This window comes from Echeneis naucrates, chromosome 1 (genome assembly GCF_900963305.1).
Source record: "Echeneis naucrates chromosome 1, fEcheNa1.1, whole genome shotgun sequence".
Classification (NCBI taxonomy): Eukaryota; Metazoa; Chordata; class Actinopteri; order Carangiformes; family Echeneidae; genus Echeneis; species Echeneis naucrates.
In genome coordinates, this window is record NC_042511.1 from 14,105,695 (window position 1) to 14,118,456 (window position 12,762).

Below are 12,762 nucleotides of genomic sequence, written 5' to 3' on the forward strand. Positions count from 1 at the left end.
TATGAATTTGTGTGGGAGGTTTCCTGTGTGTGTGTGTGTGTGCGCGTGCATATGTCTGTGTGTGTTCTCATTCATGACTTCTGCCTTATATGAGCACTATAATTTCACACATTGTGATAAAACCGTTGATTTATCTTATTCTTATTTTCACCTTCCTGTTAAGTGAGTTTATACTCATTTAGCTATTTTTTGGGCACAGCAAGACAAAATTAATGCAGATACAAGAGAATTAAGAATTAACTGTCTGCTCTCTATACTTCATGAAGGGAGGATTTATTGTGGGGCTATTTAAATGCATAACGACTGAGTGTAAACATTTGATCATTACGGCTGAATTTATGCAAATCTTCCAAAAAACAAATTTAAAACCACATCAAAATGTAAAATCCCAGTGCAGCGAGTGCAATCTGTATTAATGACAGTATATCAGATTTATTTTTCACTGGACCAATAAACACAGCGTTGACAGGTAATCAACAGGTATCACCAGCCTTCTTTCTCTGGAGGTAGGCAGCAAGGTCTGAATGTTTCAATAAAAAGTAAGAGGTCCTATAGAAGAAAAGTAAACATTCATCCTTTCACTTACAATTCAAGTATTTACAACTTATGTAAACAGATCGCTGACATCAAGACTGCAAAAGTGTTTGAACAGTGTCGCCTGTAGTTAAGCTTAGCCCGATCACAACCAATGACAATTATTGCACGAATATGATATTATTATAAGGACACGTGATTTGACGGCTGGTCGCAGCCTGTAGAATCTGTAACTGACCTTGGCCCTATTTTTAACAGTACATAAAATTGTTGTATTTAAGGTCGTTCTGCCGCCGTGCTCAATGTATCCAATTCTGAAAAACAGCGTTCTCTAGCTGCTTAAGATGTAACGCTGTAATGTAAAGCCCATAGATGCATGTCTGGCAGTCAGGCCATCAATAATGGAGAGTCCATGCATGTTCGAGACCAGGCCTGGATTGTCTTACTGCTCCACTGCTCTGTGGCACATGCAAGCACACCTGACATTAAGTAACTGAGAGGCTTGAATGAATTTCATTGTGTGTGTGTGTTTGTGCGGTTAGATGGACGATTTTGTGTGACCTTCCTTGTGCTCTTACGTCAGAGCAGAATGAAAGGTTAGCCTGACATAAATGCGCACACAAACATGTTGCTGTCATATCGTGTCTCCTTGAAGGTAAACTTTTTTGGATTGATGTACCGCGGTAAAGTAGAAAGGATGTGACGCTGAGCTCCAGCAACGGAAGGGAGGCGAGGCGAATGCCACCATGGATGTGAAAAAATGAGGGGGAAGAGGCTGTCAGGAAGCCTTGGCGATAATGAGAATGCTCATGAGGAAGACCATGACGAAGAAGATCCACATGAAAAACCTGTCCATCACCTTGGCAACCTTCTTCCACTCTGCCGCCTTGACACATGTAGCTCTCTGCTCACGGAAACAGCTGGCGATGTACTGGATGTTCTTCACCACCTGAGGAAGAGACAGATCTGTAAACTGCAGCAACTTTAAAAAGAAGAGGCCAAGTGAGTCACAGCCGGCCGTGGCGGGGCACCTGTTTATGTTGGAGGCAGGGGCAGCAGCAGGGGCAGGCTGGGACTTGAACTATTTCTGCGGGATAGATGAGCTGTTCCTTCAGCCCGCCATTGAGGTGCTGGAGGCTTTGTAGCTCCGGAGGAACCTGGTAGTCCAGCTCATCCCGCCCGATGTGGTGGTAGCATCTCGCAGGCTCCCGCCTTGCCTCACCCCTCTCCAGTCTGGGTGTGTGGTTCTTGTGGTTGTTATAATGGTGAGCCCTGCCGTTGGCGGTGCTGTTTGCCTGGCTTTTGTGGCGCTTGTCGCTGTGGTGCACAGTGTGGCCATTGCTGTACATGTAGGGGCCATTGTCATGCTCGTCGTGGTAGCAATCCTTATCACTCACGGGCTCCTCTGGGTACAGCGGGGTCCTCTCGGTCTCTGGGGTAGTGCAGTTCTCCCCCACCTCGTAGACAAAGAAGATTTTAGACATGTAGTCGATGATGAGCACTTTAGCCCAGTGGGGAACTGGCTTTGCCTCAGCGCCACAAAAATGAATGTTCATGATGAAGATGGTGAGAGAGGTGGAGGCTGTGATCATTGTCATGGTGGCGATATAGTATTTCCCTTCGGAAGAAAGCAGACAATGAGACAAATTTATGAAGACAGAAGAATTGGACATTACATACAACTTCCTCACTCATTTACCAGGGATCAGGAAATCTTTGGTCCCATTTATATCCTGATATAAATACATATACGCCTGCCATATGCAGGTTATTTAGAGGTCTGGCCTATTTTGTCTCAGTCACATAACTGAGCTTTCAGTAGAAATCTTTTCTCATTGTGAATTCATACTTGAGATAGTTGCTAGGTCATATTAATAATATATAATAGTTCAGACCTATATAGGGCATGCTTTCTGCAGGAGGCATGCTCTCAGCCACCAGCAACTGGAACACAGTGAGGGCCAGAAGCACAGTGACCCCAAGAGAAACTTTCTCCCCAGAGTCAGCTGGCAGGTAGAAACCCAGCGGGGCTAGAAATGAGATGAGGAAGCAGGGCAGGAGCAGGTTGAAGATGTAGAAAGAGGAGCGGCGCTTCAGGAGGAGGGTGTAGGTGATCTCAGTGTAAGGGTCCGAACAGCATCCATACATCATAACATTTCTCACGGCGGGCATGCCGTGGCATTCCCACTCCACATTTTCCACAAAGTCTGACAGGTCTCCGCTGTCCATGCCCAAACTGATGTCCACCTGCGCAGATGGCACACAACCAAGTGAAAGTTGTTGGCATCACATATGTCACGCCCCAAACAAAGAATCAGAGTTTCTATTCCAGCAAAAGGAGCAACATGGACGACATACACAGGAAAAATAAATTCTTTCTCTGTAAGCGTACTTGGATGTTTTTCATAAGGTACGAAAAAAGTGGGACGGTTGTCTTTTTTTTTTTTTTTCAACTCTTTTCTTGTTCTTTGCTGACCATCAAAACTTGAAAGTGACTCTTTATGCACACCTGATTGCCATTGTAGGTCCAGGAGCCAAAAGTCAGGTTACACTGCTGCCAGTCGAAGGGGAAGTAAGAGACGTCCACGACACATGTGCTCTTTGTGATGGCTGGAGAGTCCCAGATGATCTCACCGTTATAACGCAGCTTTACATTAGTGCTGGACGGCCCTGACGACTCCTCATCTGCTCTGAAATGGCATCAAGCGGAAAGCACACATTTGTAGATGCTTCAAATCGATGCATCTTGCTTTCTTTCTCTCTTTGCACCCCCCCCCCCTCTCTCTTTCGGTTTCTCTCTCTCTCACTCCGTGTTTCACAACTGGCTCTTGTCCCTTACTTGTTGTAGAGCACTATGTCTGGCTTCCAAACCAGGTCGCTGGGAATATTGATCATCTCGAGGTCATCGTAGTCCTCCTTTTCCCATTTCAGGTAGGCGTCATGCCACACCTGCCTGATCCACAAGTATGTGGTTAGAACCTGGTTTCTCTCATCCTGCACAAACAAACAAACACATTAACAGAGAGCACATTAAAAACTGCTGAACCCTGTGAAGTGATAAAGGCAGGCAAATTGTGCAGGAGGTGCAAAGCAGCAGGGTGTTACTGAACATCATCTGCAGTGCTTTTTAGTGCTGGCCTCTGGTGGCCTTTGCTTGAACAGTAGGTTGAATGCTTGCTCTGCTGGCATGAGAGTTTTTGAGAGCGACGTGTTTGTGCCGCTGTAACAAAAGCAAATCAAACCAGCGATCCACAGATTTTGCATCTTAACCCGATTTCACTGGTCAACAGGAGCAGCTCGCAGTCTCAAAGGACACTTGTACATGGAGCCTCTGCGTTGAAGGCCGACGCTCGAGCTACACAATGCCACTAAGGAGAATGTAGATGTGAGAATTCAGCAGCGGGGGATTGTCTGACCAAACAGGCTGCATAATGTGAAGGCAATCAATGTTTTTGAAGCATCAGCCTACAAAATATTGAGAACAAAAGTAATTTGCCGGATGAGCTGATGTCGACCTTTTTTTCCTACTCAGTTCGTCCAAGTTCTCTGCCTTTATAAAAGTTCAATACTTGATCATTGAATTACTTGTCTTAGCTCATGTAGCTGCAGTTCAGTTGTGACCTGTTTATTTGGGAAATCTTTAGAGTTTGATTATTTCCAATGGCAATCTCATAACACTGCAAGAAAAGCGTAGGCAAAGTTAACGGTGGTGTCGGACCGGACTCCATTATACTGAATACCATGCAGCACTATCACCATCTGTGACCCACATGCTGTGACACATGAGCATTATAAAAGCAGACTTCATGGCAGAGCAGCTTGTGCATGTTTTAATGGGTATATATGCTCTATCAACTTGGATGGCTCTCCACCTCAGGGTGTTTTGTAACAGATTTCATTTATTGTTCATCTATCCTCAGTATTTTCACTCCCATTCTAACAATAATTCTTTGGCCTAAAAAAGATGTAGTCCAGATTTTATTCCACATACTATGTGATCATGGGATCAATTGTGCAAATTTTTGGACTTTGGCTCCGTGGTTGTAGATCTTGATCTCTTCATAATCGCATTCATTGTTAAGTGTTCATTCTTAAAATATGAAGCGGCTGCAACTGAGGACTCCATGTGATGTAAAGGTGGCGCTTTGAAACAGACTGAACAGGTGCAGATGTAGCTCTACATCATGCCGGGTGATATATTTTGGTTTCCTCTCTACTCACCATATCCTTGATCTGAGACAGCGTGATCTGCAGTGAGACATTGAGGGCTTTGTCTGTGTCCTCCACGGGCCTCAGAGCATTAGAGTAGTCCTCCATCAGGTCATTGAGCAGTTTGCGGGCATAATGGCCCTGGGCACCATGGGACACTGAAGGGACAAGAGCAAAATAAGGCACACAAAGAAAAAAATGATTGCATACAATGGATGGGACAAGATGGCGAAGAAGAAACGGGACAAGCGAAGGAGCAGACAAACAAAACAAGAGACTAAACACGCAAAAACTGATGGCATATAGACATTAAACTGCTCCCTCGTGCAGAACTGACCTTGCACCAAAAGGCTGATCCAAACCATCAACACTGGCCTCCTCATTTTCAACCAGTCACAAGCCAAGGGATCAATTATTCAGCAAGTTCTCACTGGGACAACCTGGACAATCCGAATTCACAGCTTCACTCTTGTCAGTTCCATCTTCCCCTGCTGAAGCAGAGCGAGCCGAAACCACAGAAAATTCTCGAAATCTTACATCCTGTCAGAAGCATCGAATGCTTCACTGGTTGTTAGTCGTAGTTCGCTTCTGTCACTGACTCTATGTGTGTGATCGCCGCTCTGGAACAAGACCTGGGGGGTATTATTCTCACACACACACACACACGCAGGTACACTAACAGTATCACATAACACAGAGACACTGGGTGAAATGTGATGCCTACAGCCTTATCCACTTGTGTACATGACCACAACCAGCTGTATGACACACACACGAACACACTGAACCTTACTGCATTACACAGCTAATGACATGTGTCAGTGGCACACATACAGGGACACTTTCTTAATGATGCTTAGGTCACTCTAGATGAATACACTCACACGTGTCAGCATGTGAGACAAGGTATGAACCCTGTAAAAATGAATGTCTAACATAAGGTCAGCATTAAAGCTGTTCACAGGTGTAGATCGGTGATAACATTAGTTTTCATCCTCTCTAACAAGACTTTTTTAATATTGCCCAGCAATCACAACAATTTAAAGGTTTAGAGGTAAGTTGGTATGCACTCATTCATCTCTCTCTCTCTCTCTCTCTCTCTCTCTCTCTCTCTCTCTATCTGTAAAGACTTTCATCCACACTGCTACATTTTGGTTTTAAATCTCTAAAACTAAAGGTCTGCTCTCTGTCTGAACATATTTACCCTTCACCATCCTGTTTCTCATCTGCCAAGCCTGCAACCAACTAAGAAATACCTGAAATGAGCTGCTCCACTTATGGAACAATATTCTGTGTCAATATTCAAAAATCCTACTGAAAGTCTTAAACAGTTGTTTGCTTGTCTAATTGATACTGTTTCCTCTTCACCTTGACCATTTCCACTGGTTTCCACACACAACTGCACTGAAGCTTTAGTGTTGTACTTTGGAGAAAGAGAAATCTATTTATTAACAATTTTATGTTCTCATCATAGACCATACAAAGATGAACTCTTGATACATGACATAATGTAGTTCATTTTATTTTATCTTATTGTCTCCATGTAACTACACACACTGATGTTTCTAAACTTTTGCTTTATGTTTTTGTTTCGCTTTGCATGAATCAGACGACAGTTAAATCTACAAGTAAAATTATGCGAGCATTAAGGACCCAAAGCAAACAAAGTCAAAAACCTTTAAAAGACAAGAAAAAAAAGAACAATTATTTACAAGAAAAATATTGCGGTGAACTAAAAGGTTTTCGATTCCCCTGCCGCTCACCAAGTGTCTACATCGCAAATTTGACACAATTACAACGTACTGTCTACGTACTGTCTACCTCCAATCAAATTGTGAAGAGGATGGGGTGAGATACACAGTTTGGGGAGATCAGACAGTAACAGACAGTAAGATTCTCGCCCGTTTAGGATTTTTTTTAAACATCTGGCATGGATACTGAGCCTGAGAAAGAGCTGACACTGGTTCACAGTGTATTAGGTTGTGTTATGTGCATCTGCAGCATGTCACAGTGTGCCGTGTGCTTGGCTCTCTCAGCCGACTTTAGGGTAGAGCGCCACTATGCATAGCTTTAAAGACTTTATCTTTAAAGTGAAATAATACTGTATGTAGAAACGTGAAATGTACACCCAGAGTACAGAGAAATCCCTATCGTTGTCACTTTTGTTTCAGGGCTGACTCTGAATGTGTATCTGGTTCTGTGTTATACAAAAACTAAGACAGCTGTACCTGAAAAACTCGACTGTTTCTTTTTTTTTTAATTTGTAGTTTATGTTGCGTCATTGCTGGGATTTACCGAATTCAAAGCAATATCCTTTAAGATTACAGTTAATCAAAAAATGTCTCACAAAATTATTGTTTCAACAATAAATGTGACTGATATTGTTCCACTTGCTCTGCAGTACAACATGGGTAATGTGTCACTGAGTTTCTGTGGTACTGAGCTTGCCTAGTACAGGTGTTTCCTGTGTGTGTGTGAGAGAGAAATAGTGTCATTGTACAAGTGTAAGAGTTGAAAATGAGCTTTTTGTAAGCCAAGCTATGTTTTGGGGCTCTTTGTTAATCCAACTGAAGGTTTCAATGTGCGTTCTTTTTATTAAGGTGTCTCTGAGTGAAGACACCTTACACTCACTGTCCCTCACTAGTTCACAGTAAAGTCTGGTGGACTTCGATCACTTTACTATACTGAGGACGTCCTTTCACTTATGCAGTGCTTTAAATTGTTAATAAATGTTGAGAAGCATGAGTAACACAAGCCTATTCTGTATTTTGCACAGCGATTCCTGTGAAAACAAAAAGTCCAACAACGAAATGATCAAACCAACAAGTATAGTCAACGGTGCAACAGAAGCTGGTTCATTTTATTCCTTTTTGCCATTGAGTTCCAAAGCAATCCAGAAGCTGTTAAACACGTAACATTAACATGTTACAGGAGGAAAAGCACACGTGTAAATGACTAAATAAATTGGTGGCTGAATTTCAAACATGGAATTCAGCCACCAATTCATTGTTTGTTTGTTTTTTTTTTTGACTGGGACACTTGGACAGAAAAGAGTTTCATCAGTATTATCAGTAATGTGAAAATGGCTGCTGAGATTTCACATTATCCTTTAAATTCAGGTCATTTTATTACTTTGCAATTATGGGAATTATAAAATCAGCATTGCAGTTTTAGTGTTTAGATGCTAACAGGGTTTGGTGAGGGATCACGTCCCGTGGATTTTGTAGGAGACAGCACAGTGACAGATGAGGTTTATTTCTCCCAAAGCATTCTTTTCTAAAATGGTGTCTGGACGGATAATGAATGGATAAGTCACTGCATGTGCGTGTTGCATGACTGTATAATGCACAGTTGTGTGTGTACGTGTGTGCTGAGATGTGGTTAGGTGCTTGTCGGCATAACCTTGAAAAGGCTGTGGTGTACTTGTCATCCTTAGCCACTCAAAACACAACATAAGCCTCTACCCCATCCCACCATCGTAAGCATATCAATGATACATATAGTAAAATAAAACCTGTTTATTATTGACCATGAAATTGTCACACAACGCACACAAAGCAGACCATATGTTCACATACAAAGTAGAATATACCAAAGGGAGCTAATGCAGGCTCAAGGCAAACAATGTTTCGGGAGGATTTTACCTTCCCCTGTATTCAATTGTTCACTGATGTAAATGACAAACAAATTTCTTCAATCCATAGTTTTCTTTATATATATATATATAAGTTTCAAAAATTCAAGTGAATGCAGTGACTTTCAAAAATTCACTGCAGCCACTCTGGTTTCAATGTGATGCATAAAAATTTCTGATGTTGATGCTGTTCGTTTGCTTTATTTTAGAACATATTCTAAATTGCATTGTTCCCCTTCAGAACATAAAAACTCTGTAAGGTTCATTTCCTCCATTTTTCAGTTACATTTGTTTATTTGCCAGTAGGACTAAATAAAAAGATCCAACTAGCAGCAACATTTGGTGAAAGTATGTTGAATTTTTGCATGCGTGTTTGATATCAGCCTTCTCTGTGTTAAACTGAACAATGAATAAAAATGTTTGAGGTAACTTTGGTGTTTACAGTTATTTACTAGACAAAGAGAAATATCCACGGCACATTTGTCTACTCTTTGATGTGTGGACAGGCATCGCTAGTCATATCTAATATTAAAGGAAACACAAAAATTCAGTAGAGAAACAGCGTGATGGAGCCCAATACTGCAAAACTGTCCCTTTGTGCTCCCTGAGCAGTAAACAGTTCACAGCTGGGCAGCGCATACACACGATTTTAAAAGTTTTCGGAGCGTTAGACTAAAGTTTTCCTCATCTGATATAAACATGAAATATATATATATATATATATATATATATATATAAACAATAAATAAAAAAATGTATGGGTTGTGTAACTTTATTTGTGCTGGCAAAGGAGCTTATCTGCTTTACACTGCACTTTCAATATTTATCTTCTACCGCTTATCTGTTTCCGGGCCCTGGAGGGTGCTGGAGCCAATCGCAGCTCACACTGGGCGAGGGCGGGGTACACCCTGGACAGGTCACCAGTCCATCAGAGGGCCAACACACAGACTAGGTTCACCAGTTAACCCAAACGTACGTCATGCATTAACCCGCGACCTTCTTATTGTGAGGCAACAGTGCTAACCCCTATGCTGCCCTCTTTACATCAGTGATTAGCAAAATCATTTAAAAACAATATGCTGTGTAATTCACATTAAAATCCTCTGATGGCATATTTGAGATCCTCCCCTGTGGTTCACTTGAGAAACAGATCACAACAAAGATCATTTCTTTTCTGCACATTGCTCCTTGAATCAAACAAAAGTACACTTTCCATTTGCTTTGAGTGTGTATTAGGTCTATCATTAAATCAATGTATTCTCAGTTACATATGAACTGAGGCGACCCGTGGGTTGGGTGTAGTCAGGACACTGGGTTAGCAAAAAAAAAAACAAAAAACAAAAACTGATTTTGAGTTCTTGTGTATTTACAAGGCCTGATAGAGTTTCCACGGCACACCAACACATCACTAGACAAGTTATTTAATTAAAGCACAAGTCAAACCACAGAGTCAAAAGACCTTGCACTGGTTTATGCTGAACATGCGTCTCCTGGTTTGCTTCCTGGCCTGGTTGACAGCCGTCCGCACAGCGTACTCAAACACCTGCTGCACACCTCTGTTGCTTATGGAAGAACATTCCAGATAACCTTTGGCGTGGATATCGTGAGCCAAACGTCGCCCATCTGCTGCCGACATGCAGTTGCCCCGATGGGTTCCCACCTCCCGCAAGTCCGTCTGAGTGGCCACAACCAGCACCGGCACCCGGGGCAGGTTCTCCCGAACTTCAGCGATCCATTTGTGCTGGACGTTGGCGAACGAGGTGGGGTTGGCCACAGAGTAGCAGATGAGAACGACGTCGGCGTGCTGGTACGACCTTGGTCGGATTTGTCGAAAGTTGTCATTACCTGCCGTGTCCCATAGCCCCAGGCGGATCTGAACCCCGTCCATGTACACATCCACCCCTGTGTTGTCAAACACTGTGGGCTTGTAAGTGGCCGGGAAGGTGTCTGAGGTGAAGCGGACCAACAGCGCTGTCTTTCCGACTGCAGTGTCCCCAACAAGGACACACTTCACCGACATCTCTGCCAGGTCATTCATGGTTGCCAATGGGAATTTCTCTCCTCTTGCTGTGGCTGTTGAAAAAGTCTTAATGTTGGTTGGTTTTTTGTTGTTTTGATTATTATTATTATTTTTTTTTTTTTTTTTAAACTTTGTCCTGGTTGCTGGTTCCGCAGGTCAAAACCAGTTAACACGCTGTTCTGTACTTCCGTGCTCAGTTTTCTCAGCACGATTTTGAGACCTGCCTTATGGTATGTCCATCCACAGACATTTCATCGGCCATTCATCTTGTGAAACTGATCTGTGACTACTCTGTACTCATCTCTCATACACAGCAGGTGTAGACAGTCTGCAGTGTGCCAGCTGTGAGCTTTATAAAGGCTTCATATCACCTCTTAGGTCTTCAGGCCTCTCGGCGAGCTGCACTTCCCGTGGGCCTCTGCAGCATGGTGGTCAGGGTCTGATCCTCGTCTCCGTCTCGAAGACCCTCATTCCGTTCTGACAAGTCTAAACTCTCAGCAGTGACGAGCAAACTCTGCTGAGAAAGAGAGATTGGGGGAGGGGTGGGGGTTAATGAACATGAAGCAGCTGTTAACACGCTACGTCGTCTTAAGACTGCTGAACAGTTAGAAGCTGAATTTCTTCAGCAAAATGTTAATTTAAATTATCCTTTAGTTATAAGTGTCTCCGGATAGCCGGCAGATTGTTCTCATACACCATGAAGCCAACTGTGACACATGGCAGCACCATCGCTCTCAATGTGATACATTTTGTGTCTCATTGCAGATATATCTGCTTAAACAATTTAGTAGTCGACTGCCAGACTACTGAATGTAATAAATGGCTTCAGCTTTTCATTTTTGAAAGCATCTTTACAGAGAAATTTAGGCGTACAAGGCATTAGATATATGACATCGCACAGATTAAATACGGAAGTATAGATTTGTATATTTGGGTGTGACCCAGAATTCAAAGCTCGGTCCTGGAGACATTAACAGGTGCTATGTAACAACAAAAAAATGTTGTGCTGTATTACAAAGCTCTTAAATCCGACACGTCTGTCTGCCATGATGGTAATATATTTAGCTGTGTATATAAAGCTTAGTTAAGAACCAGTCCTAATCCTGCCGTTCACACACTAAACGAACATTGGATAATGGATGAGGATATCTGCATGTGTTACTGTTTGAAACTGTGTCACAGATATATGCTGACGTTTTCTATGGCTTTCGATGAAACAATTCCTACAAGTGGCTTCTTATCAGTTTGAAATCATCGTGACCGTTGAATCGAAAAACAAGGGAGACAAGAAGTCATAGCCTCAAAACCACCTGCCACTTCATCTAGATGGAAAGACCCCTGGTAAAGTTGATGGGACATTAATCACTGGTTTTTCCACTGCTTCCGTTCATGTCAAACGCTGTCACAAAGAGACTCTTCGGTTCTTTGTTCTCAGTGAATATTAGAGGAACAATAAATGAATCCAAAAAATATGAAAAAAATAAAACAAAACAAGGATCAAACCCTGAGTTCAAATCTACACCAAAAAAAAATAAATAATAATAATAATAAAATAAATAATAATACCCCTACGTTAATCTTTACAGCCATTTACAGTGAAATATAATTTTACACATTCAGGAAATTAAGAGTCAAAGAACACATCATGAATATCTCACTCACTCATTTAACGGTTTTGCTTTTGAAGCAAGTTCAGAAGTTTGCCAACCTGACTTTTTATTCTAATTATACATTTAAGCCAGTAGCTGAGTTCAGAGCGTCTTAACATATTTGAAGTAAAACGAAGGCAAAGAATAGCTGGTTACCTTTCCTGTGTGAGCCTCGGGCGGGCGGATGCTGGCTGCCGCCTTCACGAACAGCCTGACGCTCTCCAAAAGGTTATTTATGGGCGACAGCCAGAGGCCGAGGGCACCCCGGGGTGCTGCCGGTGTCCGCTCATGGGCCAACACACGCTCACAAACTGGCCGAGACCTGGTTTCTGAAGTCCGCTGGGGGAGAACCGAGGGAGGAATAAAGTCAAAATGATGAATATCCGCTTGTCAGAGTGTGGAGGAGTGACGGAGCTGCAGCCGCCTCCTCCGCAGCAGCTGCGCTTTAAAGTGCGGTTGGTTTTTTTTTTTTATGCAGTTTGTAACACTTGATTTGCAGCTTTTACGCAGCACAGGAGCAAGTTCAAACTCTTAAAAGGATCTGACATTACGCTCGTCACCTCTAAAAGTGGCTCATTCAGAAAAGCTCAGGCTGAGACATGAAACAGGGACCAGGCATGGCAGTCCCTCAGTCTGAACTACTACAAGTATCTATGAAATAGGATATTGCCTCGTCATAAATTCACATCTCCAAGTCACGTGAAGGAACATCCAGG

The 12,762-nt window shown here is 42.6% G+C and overlaps 2 protein-coding genes across 4 annotated transcripts; both read right to left on the reverse strand.

The window, feature by feature from the left end:
* Positions 1-432: 432 nt before the first annotated feature.
* On the reverse strand, positions 433-5,217 carry chrna9a (cholinergic receptor, nicotinic, alpha 9a). Its single transcript, XM_029499872.1, has 7 exons — positions 5,081-5,217; positions 4,756-4,901; positions 3,374-3,528; positions 3,044-3,224; positions 2,430-2,781; positions 1,566-2,152; positions 433-1,483 (listed from the first exon to the last, which is right to left on the reverse strand). Exons 1-7 carry the CDS (start codon positions 5,124-5,126, stop codon positions 1,313-1,315), a joined length of 1,638 nt encoding a protein of 545 aa, XP_029355732.1. The 5' UTR covers positions 5,127-5,217; the 3' UTR covers positions 433-1,312.
* Positions 5,218-7,733: 2,516 nt separating this feature from the next.
* On the reverse strand, positions 7,734-12,483 carry rhoh (ras homolog family member H). Of its 3 annotated transcripts, XM_029502063.1 has the most exons (3): positions 12,203-12,483; positions 10,769-10,914; positions 7,734-10,450 (listed from the first exon to the last, which is right to left on the reverse strand). In XM_029502063.1, the coding sequence occupies exon 3, from the start codon at positions 10,413-10,415 to the stop codon at positions 9,828-9,830; it is 588 nt and encodes a 195-aa protein (XP_029357923.1). In that variant the 5' UTR covers positions 10,416-10,450; positions 10,769-10,914; positions 12,203-12,483; the 3' UTR covers positions 7,734-9,827. The 3 variants fall into 3 exon arrangements, with proteins under 3 accessions (XP_029357923.1, XP_029357914.1, XP_029357906.1); XM_029502054.1 differs by having other exon boundaries at positions 7,734-10,911; positions 12,203-12,482; XM_029502046.1 differs by having other exon boundaries at positions 7,734-10,914; positions 12,203-12,482.
* Positions 12,484-12,762: the final 279 nt, after the last annotated feature.